Source organism: Myxine glutinosa, chromosome 2 (assembly GCF_964187855.1).
Source record: "Myxine glutinosa chromosome 2, kmMyxGlut1.1, whole genome shotgun sequence".
NCBI lineage: Eukaryota > Metazoa > Chordata > Myxini > Myxiniformes > Myxinidae > Myxine > Myxine glutinosa.
This window is the reverse complement of record NC_136262.1, coordinates 3,904,599-3,923,880: the sequence shown is the minus strand read 5'-3', so window position 1 is coordinate 3,923,880 and position 19,282 is coordinate 3,904,599. Positions and strand designations below refer to the sequence as shown.

General features: G+C 42.9%; 1 protein-coding gene across 1 annotated transcript in view; it reads right to left on the bottom strand.

Annotated features, from left to right (window-relative positions):
• Positions 1-18,665, bottom strand: part of LOC137422422 (phospholipid-transporting ATPase IC-like) — a 312,955-nt gene extending 294,290 nt beyond the window's left edge. The window contains 4 exon segments of the mRNA XM_068109179.2: positions 12,102-12,200; positions 12,325-12,438; positions 16,081-16,172; positions 18,602-18,665. Coding sequence (XP_067965280.2) covers positions 12,102-12,200; positions 12,325-12,438; positions 16,081-16,172; positions 18,602-18,665 — 369 coding nt within the window.
• Between the last annotated feature and the right edge of the window lie 617 nt (positions 18,666-19,282).

Sequence of the window (19,282 nt, the reverse complement as noted above, 5' to 3'; positions counted from 1 at the left end):
TCTCTCTCTCTCTCTCGTCAGTGTTTGGGCATGGCAAGATGGCGGCTGTGCATGTGTGGTGAGGTTCGATCTGCTCTGCTGTTCTACTCTGTTGTCCCTTTCCGCGTCGTATCTCACCTTTTCCTTCCCCCTGTTCGTTTATCTTCACATCCTTACTCTGCATTTGTGCCCCAACCCCTCCCCTTTGATCAGACCCAACACTTCGGGGCTTCGGCCTCCCTCCCCTCCCCCACCCCCTTCTGCCTCCCTTTTCCCTCCTCGGTTTCCTTTTTCTTATCTCGTTTGTATTTATATTCACTCCTTCGTGTCCTTGTTTCCTTTCCTTTTCTGAGAGAGAGAAAGAGAGCCCGCAGCTGTTTGTGGATAACTTTTGCATTAATCGGCGGCCCATCTCGTCCTCCGGCTGATCGCTTTTTTCTCCACCAGCTGTGTTTGTTTTCGCCTTTGAAAATCTGTCTCGGCTCGTAATTAATTAATCACTGTTCGAGAGCGATATTCACCCTCCTCCCATCCCTCCCCCACCCCGTCCCTCCCCCCCCCTCGTCCCTTCTCCCCCCCACCCCTCGTCCCTTCTCCCCCCCCCTCGTCCCTTCTCCCCCCCCCTCGTCCCTTCTCCCCCCCCCCTCGTCCCTTCTCCCCCCCCCTCGTCCCTTCTAGAGTCTTTATATAAAGGGGCTCTAGTCCCTTCTCCAACCCCCCCCCCCGCCCTCGTCCCTTCCTCCCCCCACCCCATCCCTCCCCCACCCCGTCCCTCCCCCCAACCTCGTCCCTCCCCCCCCAACCTCGTCCCTCCCCCCCCGACCTCGTCCCTCCCCCCCCGACCTCGTCCCTCCCCCCCCCGACCTCGTCCCTCCCCCCCCGACCTCGTCCCTCCCCCCCCAACCCCCCTCCCTCCCCCCCCAACCTCGTCCCTCCTCCCCCAACGTCGTACCTCCCCCCCAACCTCGTCCCTTGTTCCTTCTCCCCACCCTCGTCCCTCGTCCCTTCTCCCCACCCTCGTCCCTCGTCCCTCGTCCCTCGTCCCTTCTCCCCCTCCCCTCCTCGTCCCTTCTCCCCTCCCCTCCTCGTCCCTTCTCCCCCTCCCCTCCTCGTCCCTTCTCCCCCTCCCCTCCTCGTCCCTTCTCCCCCTCCCCTCCTCGTCCCTTCTCCCCCCCCCCTCCTCGTCCCTTCTCCCCCTCCCCTCCTCGTCCCTTCTCCCCCTCCCCTCCTCGTCCCTTCTCCCCCTCCCCTCCTCGTCCCTTCTCCCCCTCCCCTCCTCGTCCCTTCTCCCCCTCCCCTCCTCGTCCCTTCTTCCCCTCCCCTCCTCGTCCCTTCTTCCCCTCCCCTCCCTCGTCCCCTTCTCCCCCCCCCCCCCTCCTCGTCCCTTCTCCCCCCCCCCCCCCCCACCCTCGTCCCTTGTAAATTATGACTTCGTTTTCGCGTTACGCGGCATATGAAGCGTTAACACGTACACATAGCGTCGTTTGTGTCCCGCCGAACGATGTCAGCGTCGAGGACCTCGTTATTGCTGTGGGCAACATAATCGGTATTGATAAAGTTCGTGCAGCCTCGCGAATGAACAAACGTGTCGTTATTTTCGTATCCGAGGCTGAACTGGTTCACGAGATTGTATCTGCAGGATTATCGACAGATGATGGACATTTCGTACTCGTGTCCCCTCTCGACACCCCGGCCGTAAGGTCATCATCTCGAACGTTCCTCCATTCCTGAAGAATGAGAGACTGGTCTCCGAACTATCTCGTCATGGTACTGTGGTTTCGCATGTCACTATGTTACCTTTACGTTGCCAGGACGACCGGGCTAAAACATGTGATGTCTTTCAGGAGGACAAGCTTATCTTGTACTTCCTCCTTCTAACGTCGAAAGAACGCTGAACATTGTTTTAAAATTCAAAATTGATAATCATGATTACCAATTATACGTAACCACTGACACCTTGAAATGTTTTGAATGAGGTAAATTCGGACACCTGAAACGCTCTTGCCCAAAAGCAGCTTCGTCGAACTGGGGCAAACCGTGTAAACAACAGGGATTCTTCTTCTTCATCTTTTGCTTCGGCTGTCAAGGGAACATTTTCCATGTCCGGCAATGACGCTCAGCCTTCCCATCCCGATTAGTCTGGGATCCGAGGCCTGGAAATGTGTAAAAAAGTGATTTTGAAGTGACACCCCTGCTATAAAATGTTTGACCCCTAGATAATGTCTGTGGGGGTGTTAGCCACCAGAAAAGTGACTTTAGCAAGGTAGTTTGGATTGCGCGAATTCTGTAAGGACGTTTTTTAACTTGGGGCGTCAACTGTAAAAAAGCAAGAAATTTAGGGGTAGGGGAAATTCAATTGACCATATATCCCATAATACAGGGGTGAGTGCAACAAATTACCACTCATTCTTTTTGTTATAAAGTTGGCTTTTATATGAAACATGATTCAACGTGATTGGACCATCCATGAGGTCAGCAGAGCTCAAAAGGTCACGGAAAGTGGGTTAAGCTGAAAATTTAGCTCCTTTATCAAATAATTCACATATGTATATGTCACAATATGTTCTTTGCATCCCTCTACTGTTTCTGGCCTATATTGATCGTAATAGTGATGGTTTACTGTGGTGGTTGATGCTTTTCATCTTTTGTGTAGTGCTAGTGATTATTATGCTACATTTGTTTCAGCAACTTGCTTCACTCTTGCTGATCTTTATGATTACCATCGATCTTCAGCCTCCCTAGCTGGAGCAAGCTTCCTTCTTGTCAATTATTATTTACGTAACAAACATACAAACATACATACAGAGAAAACAAAGATTGGTTATGGACCATTGCTTCCACAAAACCCAACCAACGCAGATGTAGTCCAGACCTCGTTGGACTACTTTGTCTCCTTGAGTCTTAAGATGGGTCAGGCTAAGACGGTGGTGACTTGTGACCAGGCGATATATGACATAGTAAAGGGGTTGTTTAGGAAGGAATCGGAAAAGTACAAAAATGTTATTGTTCGACTTGGAGGATTCCATATTGCCCAGAACTTCTTGGGATCTATTGGATTTTTCATAATGGAGAGTGGCATAGAGGACATTCTGGTTTCTAGTGATATCTGTGGTCGAGGTAGAGCCAATAAAGTCATGGCAGGAAAAGATGATTATAAGATGGTCCGTTATCATTCATGGTTGAGTGAGGCATTGTTCATGCTGAAGTGGGAGGCATTTGAGAAATGGCTGTTGTTCGAGAAGACTGAGGAGACACTTTCTTTGCTTTCGTCTCTGCTTGAAAGTCTTAGAAATGCCTTTGACAGGAAAGAGAAGGACGAATTTGCTGCACTCATGAAGGAAGTCATGAAATGCCTAGAGTCACTGGAGTCACTCTGGGGATATTTTGAGAAGGGATTAGGAGTGACAGCCCATCTTTGGAGCATGTACATAGACATGCTGCTTATCCTAAGGCGTTACATCCATGCTGAGAGAGCTGGGCTGTGGCAACAGCACTTACAAGAGGTACAGAATATGCTACCCTATACCTTTGCTTCCGGCCATAGTAAGTACATGTCCTGCCTTCCGATCTATCTCAGTGAGATGCAAAAGCTTCCAGAAACAGCACCAGAAGTGCACGAGGAGTTTGCAGCTGGCAAATTCACAGTTCACCAGACTGCAGGAGACTTTAATGGTGTGTGGACAGACCTTGCCCTTGAACAGACCTACAATAGGGAAGGCAAAACAAGCCTCTTTAAGGGTATAACACAGTCTGAATCAGCACGAGAAAAGTACATCAAGGCTCTACCGTTCATGACCTCTGTCTCTGAAAGTGTAAAACAGATGGCACACATGGCCTCGCCGCAATCTGACCACCACGGGAAGCTGAGGAAAGACGACATGGAAGCCGTGTTGCAGATCAAACGGACCGTGGAAGAGAAGATGCAAAACCCATTCGATCCTTCACTTGCAACAGATAAACTAATGAACATATCCACAGGTCAGATTCTTGCAGCAACTACCCTGGTAGATGCCAACCGTCTAGGCTTGGAGGCAATGGATGCTGCCACGACAACGAATGCAGACAAGATTGTCCAACCGAAGATAGAAACATTCGCCACGCATCTGAAGAAAAGTAAGAAAAAGATGGACACTGTGAAAGAAGTCATCAGAGAGGAGAGTGCAGTGACAAGGGCACTTTGTTTCGCACAGGACCTGAGTGATGAGGCACGGACTGAGGCATTTAGTTACGAATGGCTTGAGTACCCTCCCTCGTTGTTTGAGCCAGAGAAGAATGGATTTTCCATGCGCAAAGGTTGCAAATCCAACTATCTATCCACTCTACAGGCAGAGGTTGCCGAGTCATGGGAACCGTTAAAAGAGTTGCCTCCTTCTGCATCTGATGCAGTTTATGTAGTCAATGCAATGGCATTCATCCAGCGGTTCAACACACTTGGTTCGAGTACATTTGACCAACTTCAGGAAAGGTACAGGAACAAACTCTTGAACATGAAACCCAGACATTGCACTGAAGTGCATTTCGTGGGCGATCAATATGATTTTGGGTTGAAGAGTCTAAAAGGGGATGAACGCCAGAGACGGGAGTCAAATACCAACTTGCCAGAGTTTGTTCCAGCGGACATCATGAAAATCCCTGATTGGAACACATTCCTGTCAAACCCTTGTAACAAGACCAATCTGCTGTCGTATCTTGCTTCACGTTGGTCCCAGGAGTCATCCTGGCCTGATGGCTTCTGCCTGGTCCTTGGGGTCAACGCCCAGGCAACTCGTGTGACGCAGACGGAACATACCAATGTTTATGAGCTGTACTGCCCTAACCACGAGGAGGCGGACACCAGAATCTTTGCTCACATTGCTAGCTGTGACAACAGCGTAGTTGTCATTCAGGCTACAGATACAGATATCATCGTCTTGTCAATGTATCATTTCCCTCGGTTGACAAGCGTTGTTGAGTTATGGGTGGAAAAGGATGATCTGTTCCTCCCCATCCATGACTTGGTGAATGAGTTGGCCAAAGCAGTTGGAAAGGACGTATTGGCACTCACAGACACACTGCTCATCTCCTACATTCTGTCAGGTTGTGATTCGGTGAGCTATCCTTTCAAACGGGGTAAGAAGAGAGCAGTGAAAGTCGCACTCCAGCATGTTCACAAACAGCCAGCGTTGTCCAATTTCATCCGACATGAATCCGGACCTTCTGCACATGATCAGGTGATAACTGAAGCACGAAGCTTCTTTTGTGATCTCTACGGAAAGCCAGGGTATTCATCCCTGGATAAGCTCCGCGCCCACTTGTTTGCATTTAGCAAACTAGATCTGCGCTCCCTTCCTCCAACAGAAGATGCTTTTCACTTCCACGTTCTCAGGAGCCTTTGTCAGATCAGCTTATACAAGCAAGCTTCACTCAGCAATCCAGTGCTTCTTTCACCTGAAGAGTATGGCAGGAGTGTGGATGGTGACAGGTTAATTCCTGTCATGAAGAGCAAGCCATCAAAGCCTTCTGCTGCGAAGTTGAAGTACTGCAAATATGAGAAGAAACCGAACTGCCTGAAGAATTGCCCTTGTGCGAAAGCTGGAGTACCATGCATCATTGCATGTGCCTGCAATGGCGACAGAGAAAAATGTGGACGGCTTCTGACTGATGACGGTGATGATGATGAGTAAATAGAGGTAATGACACTTTTCCAGACAGTATGTGGTATGACTTGTCGTTTTAAAACATGTTGAAGAGTACCGTGCAAATAGATAGTGTGAATGCCCGATTTTGGTGATTTTTTAAAAGTTATGCAAATCTAAAGTGACATACATGCCAGTAAGTTAAGTTCAGTCGGGGCATTTCTTTCCCAAAAACATCAGAGGGGTACAAACAACATATTTTGGGTGTAAAAGTTTGGCTATATTGAGCTTGGAGTAGGAAAAATGTGATTTTATTTACTAAAGGAGCTAAACTTTTAGCTTAACCCACTTTCCGTGACCTTTTGAGCTCTGCTGACCTCATGGATGGTCCAATCACGTTGAATCATGTTTCATATAAAAGCCAACTTTATAACAAAAATAATGAGTGGTAATTTGTTGCACTCACCCCTGTATTATGGGATATATGGTCAATTGAATTTCCCCTACCCCTAAATTTCTTGCTTTTTTACAGTTCACGCCCCAAGTTAAAAAATGTCCCTACAGAATTCGTGCAATCCAAACTACCTTGCTAAAGTCACTTTTCTGGTGGCTAACACCCCCACAGACATGATCTAGGGGTCAAACATTTTATAGCAGGGGTGTCACTTCAAAATCAAATTTTGAGGTCTCGGATCCCAGACTAGATGATCCAAACAGCACAACGAACGTCGGGGATGGTTTCACCATTGTTCCGTCAAGGAAGAGAAAGACCTTTCCCGAGGGAAAAAGGTAGCATTTAACAATAAGCAACCTGTCGGTAACACCCCCCCCAGTCGTGACCGATGCCACTCTACAACCTGCTTACCTGGGACAAACCCTGTACCTACAGCCAACAAGTTCGGCCCCCTTTCATGTGAGGACATAGACGTTCCACATGCAGGGACTGGTTTACCTGTTAACAAATCAAATGGAATCGTTTCACCTGTTATGGACTCGACTATTGGAAAGTCCTCTGATGATTGTGCTGAGACCACTGGTGGTGAACCTGCTGAAACCACTGGTGATGAACCTGCTGAGAACACTGGTGATGAACCTGCTGAGACCACTGGTGATGAACCTGCTGAGAACACTGGTGATGAACCTGCTGAGACCACTGGTGATGAACCTGCCGAGACAACTGGTGATGAACCTGCCGAGACCACTGGTGATGAACCTGCCGAGACCACTGGTGATGAACCTGCCGAGACCACTGGTGATGAACCTGCTGAGACCACTGGTGATGAACCTGCTGAGACCACTGGTGATGAACCTGTTGAGACCACTGGTGATGAACCTGCTGAGACCACTGGTGATGAACCTGCTGAGACCACTGGTGATGAACCTGCTGAGACCACTGGTGATGAACCTGCTGAGACCACTGGTGATGAACCTGCTGAGACCACTGGTGATGAACCTGCTGAGACCACTGGTGATGAACATGCTGAGACCACTGGTGATGAACCTGCTGAAACCACTGGTTATGAACCTGCCGAGACCACTGGTGATGAACCTGCCGAGACCACTGGTGATGAACCTGCCGAGACCACTGGTGATGAACCTGCCGAGACCACTGGTGATGAACCTGCCGAGACCACTGGTGATGAACCTGCCGAGACCACTGGTGATGAACCTGCCGAGACCACTGGTTATGAACCTGCCGAGACCACTGGTTATGAACCTGCCGAGACCACTGGTGATTAACCTGCCGAGGCCACTGGTGATGAACCTGCTGTCACTTTGGAAAATGTTAATCCTGAACATGATGATGCTGAAACCTTGTCAGCAGAAAATAGCGAAACTGTCCCCGTTACTGCTCCCAGTCCATCACCTGGTGAAGCTGGAATCGCAGAGATCAATGTTTTGCAAGAGACTCCTATTGTGCTAGATACCGCCACACCATCAGAGGTTGTTGCAGTCGAGGGAAGCAACATCAGTGCATCTGCTGATGCTGTTTCTGTTTCACCAAATCCACAGATTATTGCTGTTATTCCACAAAGCAATGTTCCCACGGTGGGAGAGCACACAGATGTTATAACTAGTGCAGATCCGTGTGTCGATATTGATGACAGCATCGACATGCAGGACTATACAAACTTGTGTGACTCAGAAATTGAAACTTACTCTGATGAATCTCACCTGGAGGAAGCAAACAGCTAGGTGGAGGCAGTGGAGAAGCTTACCAGTCAAGTTCCTACTTCCCCTGAACAAATAAGACTGTTCTTGCAGAATACATACAGGAAACGCATTGTAAACCTAACGGAATGCTTTCCAGATTTACCGTCCTTCCTTGAGTGTGCTCAGGCTATTATACGCAGGCCTGGCTCATTCAACTTTCGTCAGACACATTGTCACCGTTTAAGAAAATTGATCGCCAAGGCGAAAAAGACTCGAAGTTAACTCATGGTGGGTTTCAAGATTGAAACAGTAAATGTCAATGGTGGTGGAAGTTCACTCCGCCAGATCCAGACCAAACAGCTGATAGAAGCTAACGGTCTCGACATAGCTTTGTTGCAGGAGACCCATGCCGTCAGATCTGTTCAGGCCCAGTGGCGACTCATTATGGATAAAGAGTGTTTCTTTAGTAACAGCTCCTCGTCTAAGACAGGAATCATGTTCGTCTTTGGGAAACATTTCCAACCGTCCTCCCTTCAATTTGCGAATATCATTGATGGCCATCTTGCCTCTGTGACCTTCTATCTCAATCAGGTCAAGTTTGCAATCATTAATGTGTACGCTCCAAGCAAAAATGGTGAGCGGATCTCCTTCTTTGCTGAACTGAGAAAGTTCCTCCAAACACTGGATCTGCAGACTTGTCTAATTATTGGTGGCGACTTTAACTGTACTGTTAATGCCTCATGTGACCGAAACGGGCCGGAACCCCAACCATGTACCACAAACCTTTTTGCGAACATCATTGCGAAATATAATCTCCATGATGTCTGGCGCTTGCAACACCCTTCTGAACAATCCTATACATGGTGTCGTTGTTCCAACAACCACATTTCACTTGCGAGGCTTGATCGCATTTATGTAAATTCTCACCTGTTACATGGAGTTTGCAAATCTGACATTGTGCCTTCCGGTTTCTCCGATCACTCCTTAGCTCGAGCATTCGTTCAACTCTCTAAACCGTGTCCAGGGAGTTCTCACTGGAAATTCAACAATAGTTTAATAGAAGACTTCAATTTTATTCAGGCTTTTGAATCTTTCTGGACAGATCTCTTGGAATGGAAGTTGAGCTGTTCTGTTAACCCACTGGTGTGGTGGGATTTAGTAAAAAAACCAAATCAAAGGTTTCTGCCAACAATACCAGAGCTTCTCAAAAAGGGCTGATTATGAAGCGAGGAAATTATTGCAATCGGAGATTTCACATCTCCAGAGGGTCACAGGACAAAATAATAATGTGCAGAGAGCCTTAACTGAGAAACAGTCTGTATCGAAAGAAATAACTGAGAGGAATGCACGTGGTGCCTTAGTTCGGATGAGGGTGCAGCACCTTAACAAGACAGACATACCAACTAAGTATTTTTTTTTCTTTAGAGAAACACCTCCCGAACAAACAGCTCTCTCAACTGCGTTTGGCAGACTCATCCATCACTTTCAATCAATCAATGATCATACTTTTCGCAAAGGAATATTTCTCTAAAATATATTCGATGGAGCAAATAAATCCTGTCAGTGTCGCCTCTATCTCCGTAGGCCTGCCAGTGTTGTGTGAAGGTGGACGTTCCCACCTGGAGGGGCCCATTACCTTGGACAAACTTGGCGCCGCTCTGCACAGCCTTGCTGTTGGGAAAGCGCCTGGATTGGATGGACTTACAACTGAATTTTATAAGAAATTTTGGTATCTATTGGGTCCTGAACTCCTCAACACCTTGAACGCAAGCTGCCAGCTTTGAGAGCTCCCTCAGAGTTGCCGACGGGCTATTCTCACCCTCATTCCAAAGAAAGGAGACTTGCTCTATATTCAAAACTGGCGCCCAATCTCTTTGTTGTGCACAGACTATAAGTTATTCTCGAAAGCCCTGGCATCGCGACTTACTCCTCGTCTCTCCTCATTGTCGAAAGAAGACCAATGCTATTGTGTAACCAAACGCTCCATCTATGACAACATCTCCCTCGTAAGAGACATGATTGAACTGTGCAAAGCAAACCCCAGAGATTTGGGACTTCTTCTCCTTGATTAGGAAATGTGCAACATTATTCATGTATGTGACAAGGACGAAATTATTACATTTTGGTGAAGATCCGGATTCGGATCCGGCTACTAGAATTTTTAAAGAGATTCTTCACCATGGAGAGATAGGGCCAAAAACGATACATAGCAGGATATCTCAAAAAGTTATGGACGGATTTGGTGGACCGGTTGGGTGTCTGAAAAAGACAAATAGATTCCGTTTTGGTGAAGATCCAATTCCGGATCCAGCAAGTAGAATTTTTAAAGTGATTCTTCACCATTGAGTGATATGGACAACCAGGTGGAGGTTTGCTCTCCACTGAATGCCCTTCTAGTTAATATAGATTTTGTTTGGTTCCGGGGCCGCAAGATAAATTATACTAGATTTTTGGATTGATTCATTGATACGAGGAGAAGTGTGTGTGTGTGTGTGTGTGTGTGTGTGTGTGTGTGTGTGTGTGTGTGTGTGTGTGTGTGTGTGTGTGTGTGTGTGTGTGTGTAACATATAGTAGAATTGCTGTATGTAATGTTCGTACTTAGGCCTATTTAATTCTAGACTCTTAGGGAAGTCAGTTGGTGCTTCAGTTAATTTATAGTATTGTGCTTACGGGAGACATACTGCACTATTGAATGAATGAATGGATGATCATTTTAAGGCCATTTTCCCCGCTAGAGCAGGGGTTAGCCTTGTGGGCCCCATGACAATCATGGTTCCCTGTTTGAGGCAATGTTTTTATGGCCGGATGCCCTTCCTGACGCCAACCCTTGGTCACGCTCTTACGATGCGCAGGGATACGGTGTACCTATTCTAAACCGGGATACACACCGGGATCATTCATCCCAGCAAGCTGGTACTCAATTTGCCGACCTCGGAAGGATGACAGGCTGAGTCAACCCCCCTGGTGTTAATTCAGCGATCGACCGGGATTCGAACCCAGGATCCTAGGATCCCAAGCCGGCACCCTAACCGCTAAGCCAACATACTGCACTATTAGAGAATATTATACACCGTACAAACAAAAGTATCCATCTCCAATGACGGGAAACGTTTAAGTTAATCTTTCAATTTCAATGATTTCAATTTTAAAAGGTTAATTGTGTTGCATTCTTGGTTTCACTCAGAGACAAAGATCTGAGCTATTTATACTGACCACCGCAAAATGGTAGTGCAACATCGGGCGGTGGAGGTTGGATTTGTTTAAAAAGAGGGCAAAATATTCCTGCTTGCAAAACAAGTGAATCCTCTTGGATTGCGCTGAGGTTCGGGCATGGAATTTCTAGGAGGAAGTATAATTTGTATGCAATGAAAGTACATGTAATATGGGATCGAGTAAGATCGAGTAAGCTTCACCAGTGCGCGTGCGCGAATTTACGTCACGTCGGCAGCGAGAAGGCGTTCCCCAACACGAACCAATCAGGAACTGCCACGCCCACTTATATGATCTCAGAATTCCTGTGACAGGAATTAGCGTTACACTGGCTGGAAGTCATTCGCTAGAGGCGCTTCCTCAGCGCCAATCACCAGTGCGCGTGCGCGAATTTACGTCACGTCGGCAGCGAGAAGGCGTTCCCCAACACGAACCAATCAGGAACTGCCACGCCCACTTATATGATCTCAGAATTCCTGTGACAGGAATTAGCGTTACACTGGCTGGAAGTCAATCGCTAAAGGCGCTTCCTCAGCGCCAATAAAATTTGGCATCAACATTATTCATGTCTGTTGTCCCATCATTTCAAAACTGAATGTTGAGGTTTTCAAAGGCAGCATGGGAAGCGGCCGCCTTAAACGGGAGACAGACAAATGCACGGACAGACACCACGGTTCACAATAATATATAATATTTCTGTTAACGTTTCCCTTCAGTCCCCTCTCGTTTTCTGGTTTCACTCTAAAACAAAACCACGGCACTTTATTTGTCCTTTCGTTTCTGTTGTGCCGTCCTCCGGGTTACGAGTGCATTAACTTGCCCTGCCCGGATGTAAAACCATAAATAATTTAAATTGCTTTCTAAGTGTGATAAAGATAATCAAATAAACCTGAATTTCCTCCCAGATTTGCTTTAGAAATTCCCAATCTAGATTGTATTGGAAGCTTTATAAAAGACTGCCAGAAATTTAGGATAAACAGGATTTACTATCTCATTTACAAAATCAACACAATATTGATTGCAGGTGTGAAGAAGAGTCAGCTTTGATGAGCCATGTTAAGTCATCAAAACGGTTCTCCATGTGCACGATACCCATGACTATAAACAGGAAGTAACAAATAGCATCTTTTCTGCAACACTTACGAAATCATCGACGGCATCTTTGATAGCTGTGACCGCCATCATGATGATCAGGGTTATGAATGTTGTGTACCAACCCAGCGCAGAGATTTGTGGGATTGCCTACAATGGGAAGTAAAACACACGTGACTGAGACATGCATGTATCTGATACCAGTATGTGACAACGCAAAATTCACTTGCATCATTCTACATGACGTTAATCTGTCACAATGTAACTACAATACCTGAAGAATGATGAGGATCAAAAAGTAGAGATTTGCTACTCGATGGAACTGTTCAAACACATTTAGTGGCAGAAAAGTAATGATATTGTACTTGCATGTTTTAATGTAATTTCCCTGCAAGGAAAAACGTAATAAAATCAGCCAAGCAATTTATTTTTATTTTTCAGAAAACATTAATATAGAATGAATAATCTTTACTATAATTCATGGACCGGTGTATGTCACGCTACTCCTACAGTTCTGGGCCGAGCCGATTACATCCAGACTTGCTACATAGGATCCACATGACCCCAATTTGATTTGTGCATTGGGGTGTTTTATCTTTGCCAGTGGTATTGGGGGGTGGAGGAGAAGGAGTGGAGGGATACAAATTCTCCATGTAAATTTGTAGCGTGTAGCGCCACCTCCAGGTGGGTTTCACGATATTACAAGTCCCCGCCTTCACGGTATTCCTGTTCCCACGTTTTCCAGTGCAGTGAGGTATTTTCAATTTCAATTAGTAGGCATGTTTTTGCATGCTAAGACTTTGAAAGGCAAAGTGTAATTTTACAAATCAAAACCTTTTATTTATATATATATATATATATATATATATATATATATATATATATATATATATATATATATATATATATATATATATATATATATATATAGTGTAGTGACGGACACGAAAGCCCACTGGCGTGGTGACATCATTCCGCGCACCAAGTGGGCGGCGGCCACGCCCGAGGGGTAGGCGTGGCCTCAGGATATACACCGGGCCCGGAGCGCGCCAGTGCTACAGTGACCTCTTTGGAATAAAGAACTATAAACTCACCGCGTTGTCCGCTTCCTCCTTGGTAGCAAGTCACGCGCGTAGTACCGCGTGCTTCTATATATATATATATATATATATATATATATATATATATATATATATATATATATATAATATAATATATATATATATATAATATAATATATAAATATATATATATAATATAATATATATATATATATATATAATATAATATATATATATATATATAATATTTTATATATATATATATATATATATATATATATATATATATATATATATATATATATATATATATATATATATATATATATATATATATATATATATATATATATATATATATATACGTGTGTATATATATCTTCTATCTTCTTCTGTCTATCTATCTATCTTCTATATGTATATATAAAAGAGAGTTTTTGTTTGTTTGTCTGCATCTCCTGAACTAATCTAATCTCCTGAACGGTGAAAGATAGGAGGAAACCTCTGAAACAAAAAATATCGGGACAGGCCCCGGGAAGGTTCTTGGCTAGGTGGCGAGGCCGGTCGAGGTCGCCTAAGCCGGGCTGGGCCCATTTCGCAATTAAAAGCTGAGCTGAATTATAGTAGTCAATCTTCCACGGCCGTGAGGAAAAGCTGAATTATAGTAGTAAATTCATTGAAAAATAACCAAAAATGTCGGGACGGGCCCTGGGAAGGTTATAGGTGAGGTGGCAAGGCCCGTCGAGGCCACCTCGGCCGGGCTGGGCCCATTTCGCAATTAAAAGCTGAGCTGAATCATAGTCGTCAATCTTCTCTGGCCGCGAGTAAAAGCTGAATTATAGTAGTAAATTCATTCAAAAACAACCCGGGCAATGCCGGGTGCATTCGGCTGGTATATATGTATATATATATATATATATATATATGACTACATGGTAAGATCTCCAACCTTTCATTGAACAAACAATGACAACGTTTCGATTAACAACATGTGACAAAGCCACACGCCTCCGTTAATCTTCCTCAAGAGTGAACTTCCTCCGTTAATCTAACCGGCGTTTGATGGAAGATGATCGATGGAAAGAGACTGCGGGAGCTTTAAGCACGATGGACGTGTGTGACATGCTTTCTACCTGCCGCTCTTCCACCTACTTTGTATTTAACGAGGTATATTACAAGCAGGTTTATGGCACCGCTATGGGTTCCCCGGTATCGGCTGTGATTGCTAACATGGTGATGGAGGATTTGGAGGAACGCACCATTCCAGCCCTGTTAGTGCGACCACGTGTTTGGTTCCGGTACGTGGATGACACATTTGTCATGTCACTTTGATGAGGTGGGCATCATACATGAGGCCATAAATAAAACTTTTTCCTCCATTAATTTCGCCATTGAAGAGGAGAAAAATGGAGCCCTTCCCTTCCTGGATACACTCATAACAAGGGATACCAAAGGAGCCTTAAAGGTAACGTTTACAGAAAACCAACAAACACTGATCGCTACCTTGATTTCAATTCTTGCCATCCAATGGAACACAAAAGATCGGTTGTGCACACCCTCTCAAAAAGAGCAAGTGAGTTACCATCTACCTTTGAAGACAAGATGAGTGAGGTGGATCATCTTCAAAATGAGTTCAGGGCAAATGGTTATCCTGATAGCTTGTTACTCAACAGGAAAACGATAAGGGCTTCCCCACACAACAGGCTGAGACCAAGAGAACAACCAAAGGGTTTGTGTGTTTTGCCTTTTGTACCGGGGGTTTCACAGAGGGTCGGCAGAATTTTGAAATCGGCAGGAGTGAGGGTTAGTTTCACACCGGTTTTCACCCTACGCCAAGCTCTTATGAGGGTCAAGGACAAGCTTCTGATGAAGGATAGGTCAGGGGTGGTATACATAGTGCCCTGAGGTTGTGGAGCTGAGTATGTGGGTAAAACCGGGAGGACCTCAGGTCAACGTATTGCTGAACAAAAAAGCATTTGAATGTAATTATCCCAGCAGATCTGCTATTGCCAAACACGGCCTTAAGGAAGGCCACACACCTTTATGGGATAGGGTTAATATTTTGGGTTCCACACCCAACAGAAACAGAAGACGTGTTTTGGGGGCTTGGCACACAGAAGAAACTGTTACCTCGATCACACAAGAGGTAGTTGGCTTACCGGTAGCGTTTGACCCACTCTTGTGTAAACGAAGCAGGCATTCTGTACTTTGAACAACGAGTCCACATAATATGTCACACAAGGTTTTTATTCGGACAATTTGCCCCCTCCCCCTTCCCCCCCCCCCCAAACACGCCTCTCCCAAACCACCCCTCTCCCAAACCCCCCATCCGCTTCCGCCCCCCCTCCGGTCCCCCTCCCCCCCCCATTTTTATCCCCCCCCTCTACTATGACCCCATCAATATATTTACAGTTTTAATTTAATTTACAATTTAATTGTTTACAAGTTTAACTTCTAATTAAATGTAATGATTGTTCCGGATTTTCTAAACACTTGATTTATAATCCAGCATTGCTTACAGGACTATTTTGAGCCGTTAATATGCGGTTGATTTTTTAATTTGGTCAGTAACGTTCTCAGTTCACGAGAGCGGTGTGATACGGTTTAAGTGGCTGTCCAGCTTTGCCCACCCCACTTTGCATATACCCCGCCCACTTTGCATATACCCCGCCCACTTTGCACATAAGGGGATGTTGAGATGATTTTATCACTCTTGAGGAAGATGAACGGAGGCGTGTGGCTTTGTCACATGTTGTTAATCGAAACGTTGAGTCATTGTTTGTTCAATTAAAGGTTGGAGATCTTACCATGGAGTCATTTGGATTTACTCCCAACCACAAATCTTTGCATATATATATATATATATATATATATATATATATATATATATATATATATATATATATATATATTATATTATATACACACATATCCATATCAGACAAGGAAACAAGTTTATAAGCGATTACCTTGTACAGGTTTTCCTTAATGCAGTAATACTTTGTACGTTTGAATGAGTTGTTATACATTCGGTCATTGGCCTTTATATTCCAACTCAATTCTGCAGAAAACATGTCAATGATTCATGTTAATAAACATTCATATGTCAGTTTAGTTTTGGGTTAAACATGCAAATAATTAATGTTTATAAACATGTCAATGATTTATGTTGATGAACTTTGATATTCCAGTTCAGTTTTGTGTTAAACATGTGAATAATTAAGGTTTATAAATATGTATATTATTCATGTTAATAAACATTCATATTCCTGTTCAGTTTAGTGTTGAACATGTAAATAATTAAGGTTTATAAATATGTATATTATTCACGTTAATAAACATTCATATTCCTGTTTACTTTTGTGTTAAACATCTGAATAATTAAGGTTTATAAATGTGTATATTATTCATGTTAATAAACATTCATATTCCTGTTCAGTTTAGTGTTGAACATGTGAATAATTAAGGTTTATAAATATGTATATTATTCACGTTAATAAACATTCATATTCCTCTTTACTTTTGTGTTAAACATGTGAATAATTAAGGTTTATAAATGTGTAAATGATTCATGTTAATAAACATTCATATTCCAGTTCAGTTTTGTGTTGAACATGTGAATAATTAAGGTTTATAAATGTGTATATTATTCACGTTAATAAACATTCATATTCCTCTTTACTTTTGTGTTAAACATGTGAATAATTAAGGTTTATAAATATGTATATTATTCATGTTAATAAACATTCATATTCCTCTTTACTTTTGTGTTAAACATGTGAATAATTAAGGTTTATAAATATGTATATTATTCATGTTAATAAACATTCATATTCCTCTTTACTTTTGTGTTAAACATGTGAATAATTAAGGTTTATAAATATGTATATTATTCATGTTAATAAACATTCATATTCCTGTTCAGTTTAGTGTTGAACATGTGAATAATTAAGGTTTATAAATATGTATATTATTCACGTTAATAAACATTCATATTCCAGTTTACTTTTGTGTTAAACATGTGAATAATTAAGGTTTATAAATGTGTAAATGATTCATGTTAATAAACATTCATATTCCAGTTCAGTTTTGTGTTGAACATGTGAATAATTAAGGTTTATAAATGTGTATATTATTCACGTTAATAAACATTCATATTCCTCTTTACTTTTGTGTTAAACATGTGAATAATTAAGGTTTATAAATATGTATATTATTCACGTTAATAAACATTCATATTCCAGTTTACTTTTGTGTTAAACATGTGAATAATTAAGGTTTATAAATATGTATATTATTCACGTTAATAAACATTCATATTCCTCTTTACTTTTGTGTTAAACATGTGAATAATTAAGGTTTATAAATGTGTAAATGATTCACGTTAATAAACATTCATATTCCTGTTTACTTTTGTGTTAAACATGTGAATAATTAAGGTTTATAAATGTGTAAATGATTCATGTTAATAAACATTCATATTCCTGTTCAGTTTAGTGTTGAACATGTGAATAATTAAGGTTTATAAATATGTATATTATTCACGTTAATAAACATTCATATTCCTGTTTACTTTTGTGTTAAACATGTGAATAATTAAGGTTTATAAATGTGTATATTATTCACGTTAATAAACATTCATATTCCTGTTCAGTTTTGTGTTAAACATGTAAATAATTAAGGTTTATAAATATGTATATTATTCACGTTAATAAACATTCATATTCCAGTTCAGTTTAGTGTTAAACATGTGAATAATTAAGGTTTATAAATATGTATATTATTCACGTTAATAAACATTCATATTCCTGTTCAGTTTTGTGTTAAACATGTAAATAATTAAGGTTTATAAATATGTATATTATTCACGTTAATAAACATTCATATTCCAGTTCAGTTTAGTGTTGAACATGTGAATAATTAAGGTTTATAAATATGTATATTATTCACGTTAATAAACATTCATATTCCTGTTTACTTTTGTGTTAAACATGTGAATAATTAAGGTTTATAAATGTGTAAATGATTCATGTTAATAAACATTCATATTGCAGTTTACTTTTGTGTTAAACATGTAAATAATTAAGGTTTATAAATGTGTAAATGATTCATGTTAATAAACATTCATATTCCAGTTCAGTTTTGTGTTAAACATGTGAATAATTAAGGTTTAAAAATATGTATATTATTCATGTTAATAAACATTCATATTCCTGTTCACTTTTGTGTTAAACATTTAAATAATTTATGTTTATTAACATGGAAATGATCTATGATATATTTTGGGTTGGTGTAATTGTATGAAGATGTCGATGATAGAGGTGGTTGTTGATTTGTGGTGTCGGTTGGTGTAATTGTATGAATATGTCTATGTTCGAGGTTTCGAGTGTGGGTTTGAAGAAGTCTATGCTCACCCACTCCATGCTCACAATGTCCATGCTCACGCTCTCCATGCTCACTGTGTACACCCTCACCATTCTCCACGCTCACCATTCTCCATGCTCGCCGTGTCCACGCTCACCGTGTCCACACTCACCATGTCCATGCTCACCATTCTCAATGCTCACCGTTATCCACGCTCACGGTGTCCACCTTCACCGTCTCCATCTCCACGCTCACCATGTACACCCTCACCATCTTCACACTCACCATCTCCACCCTCACCATTTCCACACTCACAATGTCCACGCTCACCATGTACACTCTCACCATGTACACTCTCACCATGTACACTCTCACCATGTACACGCTCACCGTGTCCACGCTCGCCGTGTACACCCTCACTATCTCCATGCTCACTATCTCCACGCTCACCGTGTCCACGCTCATCGTGTTCATGCCCACCATGTCCATGCTCATCGTGTTCATGCCCACCATGTCCATCCTCACCATGTCCATCTGCACCATGTCCATGCTCACCATGTCCATGCTCATCGTGTCCATGCTCATCGTGTCCATGCTCATTGTGTTCATGCTCATCGTGTTTATGCCCACCATGTCCAGGCTTACTATCTCCACGCTCGCCATGTCCATGCTCATCGTGTTCATGCCCACCATGTCCACCACTATCTCCATGCTCACCGTGTCCATGCTCATCGTGTTCATGTCCACCATGTCCACGCTCACCAGGTCCACGCTCATCGTGTTCATGCCCACCATGTCCACGCTCAC